Source organism: Salmo trutta, chromosome 9 (genome assembly GCF_901001165.1).
Source record: "Salmo trutta chromosome 9, fSalTru1.1, whole genome shotgun sequence".
NCBI classification, from domain to species: Eukaryota; Metazoa; Chordata; class Actinopteri; order Salmoniformes; family Salmonidae; genus Salmo; species Salmo trutta.
In genome coordinates this window covers 13,765,255-13,771,959 of record NC_042965.1, presented here as the reverse complement: position 1 = coordinate 13,771,959, position 6,705 = coordinate 13,765,255, and the positions used below count along the sequence as shown (strand labels likewise).

At 41.3% G+C, this 6,705-nt stretch overlaps 1 protein-coding gene across 1 annotated transcript; it reads right to left on the bottom strand.

The window, feature by feature from the left end:
- Window positions 1-841: 841 nt before the first annotated feature.
- On the bottom strand, window positions 842-4,847 carry prrt1b (proline rich transmembrane protein 1B). The gene is made up of 4 exons (XM_029762507.1): window positions 4,648-4,847; window positions 1,912-2,432; window positions 1,406-1,534; window positions 842-1,087 (listed from the first exon to the last, which is right to left on the bottom strand). Exons 1-4 carry the CDS (start codon window positions 4,655-4,657, stop codon window positions 941-943), a joined length of 807 nt encoding a protein of 268 aa, XP_029618367.1. The 5' UTR covers window positions 4,658-4,847; the 3' UTR covers window positions 842-940.
- Window positions 4,848-6,705: the final 1,858 nt, after the last annotated feature.

Below are 6,705 nucleotides of genomic sequence, written 5' to 3'. Positions count from 1 at the left end.
AAGCAGCTGCACACAAGCCTCAGATCACCCTGCTTGATGACAAGCGTCGGCTGGAGTGGTGTTAAGCTTGCCGCCGTTGGACTCCGAAGCAGTGAAAATGTGTTCTCTGGAGTGATGAACCCCGCTTCACCATCTGGCAGTTTGACGGATGAATCTGGGTTTGGCACCTCAATGCATAGTGCCAACTGTAAGGTTTGGTGGATGAGGGATAATGGGAGTATCTAGTTGGGACAACCACATACACTCCCCCCTTTGTTGGGCACTGGCTGTTTTTCATGTTTCGGGCTAGGCCCCTTAGTTCCAGTGAAGGAAAATCTTAACGCTACAGCATACAATGACATTCTAAGACGATTCTGTGCTTCGAAATTTGTAGCAACAGTTTATTTATTTAACTAGGCAAGTCAGTTAAGAACAATGATGGCCTACTGGGGAACAGTGGGTTAACTGCCTTGTTCAGGGGCAGAATGCCTGATTTTTACCTTGTCAGCTTGGAGATTTGATCCAGCAACCTTTCAGTTACTGGCCCAACGCTCTAACCATCGCCGTGCACAAAGAAAAGTCCATACAGAGATGGTTTGTTGAGATTGGTGTGGAAGAACTTGACCGGCCTGAACAAAGCCTTGACCTCAACCCCATCGAACACTTTTGGGATGAATTGGAATGCCAACTGTGTGCCAGGCCTAATCGCCCAACATTAGTGCCCAACCTCACTAATGCTCTTGTGGCTGAATGGAAGCAAATCCCAGCAGCAATGTTCCAACATCTAGTGGAAAGCCTTCCCAGAATAGTGGAGGCTGTTATAGCAACAAAGGGGGGAGTGTATGTGGTTGTCCCAACTAGCTATCTTAAGATGAATGCAATAACTGTAAGTCACTCTGGATAAGAGCATATGCTAAATTACTAAAATGTAAATGAGTAGACGTGTATCAGGTGCAAATCACTATGCACAGAGAGAAATCACTACATATATGATCCAGCCCACACAAACAAACACCCCAAACATCAGGCTGAACAGCACCAGCAAACGGGCCTTCTGGGAAGCCCTCTCTGCCTCCCTCATGTCCCCTCTGGCCAGAGCAGCACGGGTCTAGAGCAGAGTGGAGAGACAACCAGCTCAGTTAGGACTTGGTCTGTAGCCAACAAGCATATGTATTGTTTGAAGATGTTTGATAGAGTACAATAAAAGTCAAATGAATTGAACTTTCTGTAACTTTTCTTCTACTGTATGAGACATCTTGTTATGTCATCATTACCGAAAGGAAGGCCTCGGTAGTGTCACTGCATTCTTAGGATTCTACTACACCTACACTGAAACTCATGCCCACTCTCTGCCCTAATTCAATTCATAGCCTGGCCTTTGTTAGTGCACTAAGGATGTAGTGCCTCATATGAGTGGGCAATTTACCTCATATGAGTACAAAAGGGCGATGAGGCCACTCATAAGGCAGCAGAAGATGGTGACCAGCAGGGACTCCACCATGTAGTCCTTGGGCAGGGGAGGCCGCTCGTCCCCCAGTGGAGGGCTGCTCATGTACTGAAACACAACAGAGGCAAACATGCAGGGACACAATAACCTATTAAAACAGTGGACATTCTTGATTTTGAATAGAGATTTCAAATAGAAATGGCACACTGTCGTTACGTCACAGGACAATAGTTAGATCTATTAAATCCGGAAGTAGTCTCGCGTGGCCATAAGGGAATAGATTTTTGAACCGTACGGGAATCATGTTGTGTGATTCAATAAAGCTATGAGGAGTAATTGAATGTACAAATCCGTTGTAAACTTACTGTGTGTCTAATAAATCTCCCCCTGTCCACCACCACCACCACATGAGAAAGTATGTGCGTTTGGCAGCTCATTTACACTAGTTTTTTTTGCTCTATACTGATACTCTGATACTCTCTTACTATGGTGTAGGGAGGGTAGCTGGGTGAAGGCATGAACTGGGCCTGGTAGAAGGCTGGCTGGTTGGGTCCTGGCTGGCAGGCTATGACAGGGGGTCCTGGGTAGTGAGGTGGTTGTGGAGGATAGATAATATAGGCCATCTTGGGGTCAGGTGGGCTGTAGGGTGGGGGCTCTTCTGATGGGGTGGATGCTGTCATGTCTGGTTGGACCGAGGAGATCTGTGGTTGACACACAGTCGAGGGTGTCCCTCCTGCCAGGTCAGTCTGGCTTAGCAGCTCCTCCCTGGTTAACCTCCCATCACTGTCACTGTGAGCTCTTAATGGTCGACAGGCAGCAAAAGTACTGTCTGTCTTAGGCACTGGAGGACAGACAGTGTGGACATTGTCACTGTTGGATGACAGATGAGTGGTTTGGACAGGTAAGCTTGCACGTCCAACAAGGTCTTGGGTTCCTGAGTTTCCCTCCTGCACTGCTGTCCTCCCACCGGACAGGGCCTGGCTCTCAGGGCCGGGTGGTTGAATGACTAATGAGTGAAAGAGGAAGGATAGATATTATAATGGTTAGACTGCGACTCTTGGTCAACTGGCAATGAAAAAACATGTCTAAAAGCTGTTTATCTACAGCAATGATGTAGCCATGACTACATGACTAATATTATTAATGAATGGCATATTTTAGAGGAAGTGAAAGGCCCCTGTGACCTCTATTAAGTTAACAGAGAAACCCTCAAGTTTCTCCAGGGCAGTTGACTGACCCACTTTGGTTTCTACAGTGGAAAACAGTGCATCTGATTAATGAAAGGCTCAGGCAAAATGAGCGTGGTTATTCGGTGTCATTCTCCAGCTGCCGGTGTGGTTTTTCAAGGCTTATTGTGTTTCTGCTCTGGAGGGGGTGGAGCTTGCTGACTGACTGAGATCACAGCACAAACAGCAGGGCAGAGCCCGAGCCAAGGCATTCAGGCTGCTCTAGTGTTGCATGTCTGGGATAGAGAGGGTTTAGACTTCAGCCTGCAAAGATATGAAGCATGTAGATTTAAAACCAACTGTGATCCTGTAGAATACATTTTTACTTGTAGATTGGTCCAAGAATGTATAATGGACCTGTGCATCACTGAAAATTCTGCAGGACAAATAGAGCAATAATAGCAACCTAATGTATCTTCATAACACTGTCATGACCCATATATTTACACCTGTTGGGACATACATTGCATTATTTTATGGCTGGTTGTGACACCTACATAAGAGTATCAAAACCCACATTTATTCTAATTAGTTTTTTCCCTGCCAAGAAGTTTCCTTTTGCTTAGAATTTTGTTTATTAAATATTTTGTTGTTGTTGTAATCAGTCATGTTTTTTTTTCATCATATTTTAAATCATTTGTAGAAAATACACTTTATGACACTGTCAAGAAGCATTATGACCATCATAATCATATTAGGCAGATAGGCCTATCTCGTTTGTCCTGCTCCTGAAATCTGCTCCTGCATTCATCCCAGTCATCAGCAACAGCGCATTGGTTAGGTGCATGTCTGACATCGATGTGTGCAGAATTACAATGATAATATGGTCAATAAAAAAAAACAGTTATACAACATAAACATGCTGTTGACATGTAGGCTATGGTGTAATGAAATGTTATGTGGGTTTTGACACTGTCACGTCCTGATCAGTAAGGGGTATTTTTGTTATTGTAGTTTGGTCAGGACGTGGCAGGGGGTGTTTGTTTAGAGTGTCTCGGGGTTTGTTGGGCTATGTACTTATGTAAGAGGGGTGTTTGTTTTATGTGTTCCGGGGTTTTTTGGTCTATGTTCTATGTTAGTATATTTCTATGTTCAGTCTAGTCTATCTATTTCTATGTTTAGGGTTTGTTGATTGACCTTAAATTGGAGGCAGCTGTTCCTCGTTGCCTCTGATTGAAGGTCCTATGTATAGGGGTGTTTTGGTAATGGGATTTGTGGGTAGTTGTTTCCTGTTTTGTGTCTGTGCACCTGACAGGACTGTTTAGTAGTAGTAGTAGTAGTAGTAGTAGTAGTAGTAGTAGTAGTAGTAGTAGTAGTAGTAGTAGTAGTAGTAGTAGTAGTAGTAGTAGTAGTAGTAGTAGTAGTAGTAGTAGTAGTAGTAGTAGTAGTAGTAGTAGTAGTAGTAGTAGTAGTAGTAGTAGTAGTAGTAGTGTAGTAGTGGTAGTAGTGGTGGTAGTGGTGGTGGTGGTGGTGGTTTTGTATACGTGATTTGTTTGTTTTTTCCTTCTTATGATTTAATAAAGAAGATGAGTATACACGTTCCCGCTGCACCTTGGTCTAATCCTTACGACGCCCGTTACAGACACTCTTATGTAGGTGTCATAACCAGCCATAAAATAACTACCGTGGTATATTTTGTGGGTTTTTATAGTCGTATGTAGGTGTCATAACCAGCCATAAAATAATGCTATATATGTCACAACAGATCTAAATATATGTGTCATGACAGTGACGTGTTATGTGTTATGGCGCTTGGTGTCAAGTAAATTGTTGCCGAATATTGATTGTTTTACAACCCCATCTTCTTTGGTTTTACATCAACTCAATGCACACAGCTTATCTAATATTGTAATGTTTGTTTTTGTGTAATCCTAATCATTCAATTTAAATTCCCATTTCTCCCAAAGTCCACTGTTTCACACATTTTAGACAATAATAAATGACCATTTTGGTTTGTAGTACTAAACATGCATTAGGGCATGAACGGAGACTAACCTGGGTCCATTTTGGCAGGCAGCGTACAGTACAGGGCACTATCCAGTTGGAGAACGGTAGAGAGGAGGATTCAGGTGGTCATCTGTAGAAAACATCTGATCCAGACAACAGAGACAGAACATGGGACAGTTTACAGCAGATATCCCATGGGCTCCCACAAATGGCTGCAGATCTTGTGCCTCCCCTCCACAGGGTTGAAATAGTATCGTGTTTGTTTAATAATTGACAGGTGTGTGTGTGTGTGTGTGTGTGTGTGTGTGTGTGTGTGTGTGTGTGTGTGTGTGTGTGTGTGTGTGTGTGTGTGTGTGTGTGTGTGTGTGTGTGTGTGTGTGTGTGTGTGTGTGTGTGTGTGTGTGTGTGTGTGTGTTTTAGGATGTGACAGTGAATTCTAAAGGGGGGTTTACTGATGAAGGTGGAACTTGAAACCTGGAGTGTAAATATAACATCGAAACAGGAACATCACAGTCTCTTTGATCCCACCGAAACGAATGTGAAAATAAACAGCCATGTTTTAGAAATGGATGAGCTCATCATCATTAATGGGAACAGTGATAACATTTGATAAGAAATAATTCTAATGCATTGTTCAGACAAAAAACAAATAACGTCAAAAACACTGGAAACCTGAGGGTGACTCAGTCGTCAGATATCTAGAGAACTGTACTTCCTCTTCTCATCCTCAACAAAGGTGTGCTCCTTTCTTGTGTTCCTCAGGGTGATTCAACTAGCTGGTGACCCTTTCTTTTTGCCAATCATTCTGCTCACAGTGCACCTTGCTTTCTTCAATGGCAGAATGCTAGGTTTGATATTTGATATCAGATGCTATGTCACTTTTATGGTATTGTATATCCCGTTGTTTTAACAGGGTATGATGAGTCTCTGTTTCCATCGGTTCAACATGTCAGGTCTACTTATTGATTTCATGTATGTGTAGTGAAGTGTGTATGATATTATAGTCACGTCTATATTACGTTTTGAGCCAGCAATGTATAAGATACAAATTTGGAAACCTTTGTACTGTAACTAGGTAGGAATCTAAAATGGTTATTTCAAGACCCACAGTAAATTGCAATACATTGGAGGGATGCATCATTTTATCATAGCATGAAGCATATGGTGCTACCTGTGATAGTGTATAGTGAAAACTCGAATTAACATATGTTGCTGGGAAAGATTGCTCCAAACAAAAGATTGTCAGTATTCTTTCCGGTGTTAAAATCTTTAATCCCTCTGTGTTTGGCACCTAATTATAGGCTGTCATTGTAAATAACAATTTGTTCTTAATTTGAACTGAATTGCCTAGTTAAATAAAGTTTAATAAAACATTAATAAAAATTGTACCCTAGGCACAATTGCACTCTCTTGCACAGTCTGACTGTGGGGAAGGAAACAATCCCGTGCTTAAACCATGTACATCTCATTCACACCCATCAGGGGATAGATGTTTGCTATCACACAATTATATTACTAAACTGTCCAATTAAAACGTTTCTCCACAAACTGTCACTAATGATATTTGAAAAGATGGGCAGTGGGAGATGGGGCTTTAAAGAGCTACATGCTGTAATACATGCTGTAATACATGCTGTAATACATGCTGTAATACATGCTGTAATACATGCTGTAATACCTTGGATTAAACTTTGACAATAGCTACAACATTACACGACACAACGCCTCTGACATAAACCCTAAAACTTGTATGTGTATGCAGAATATTAATATGTTTTATGTGTATGCAGTATATTAATATGTTGCATGTGTATGCAGTATATTAATATGTTGTATGTGTATGCAGTATATTAATATGTTGTATGTGTATGCAGTATATTAATATGTTGTATGTGTATGCAGTATATTAATATGTTGTATGTGTATGCAGTATATGAATATGTTGTATGTGTATGCAGTATATTAATATGTTGTATGTGTATGCAGTATATTAATATGTTGTATGTGTATGCTGTATATGAATATGTTGTATGTATTTGCAGTATATTAATATGTTGTATGTGTATGCAGTATATTAATATGTTGTATGTGTATGCAGTATATTAA

Excerpts from the sequence above, each read along its gene's own strand:
- prrt1b (XM_029762507.1), bottom strand. Across the intron at positions 1,535-1,911 it reads GCTACCCTCCCTACACCATA|TACATGAGCAGCCCTCCACT; the intron begins GTAAGAGAGTAT and ends GTTGTGTTTCAG. Across the intron at positions 1,088-1,405 it reads CCCTTTTGTACTCATATGAG|ACCCGTGCTGCTCTGGCCAG; the intron begins GTAAATTGCCCA and ends ACTCTGCTCTAG.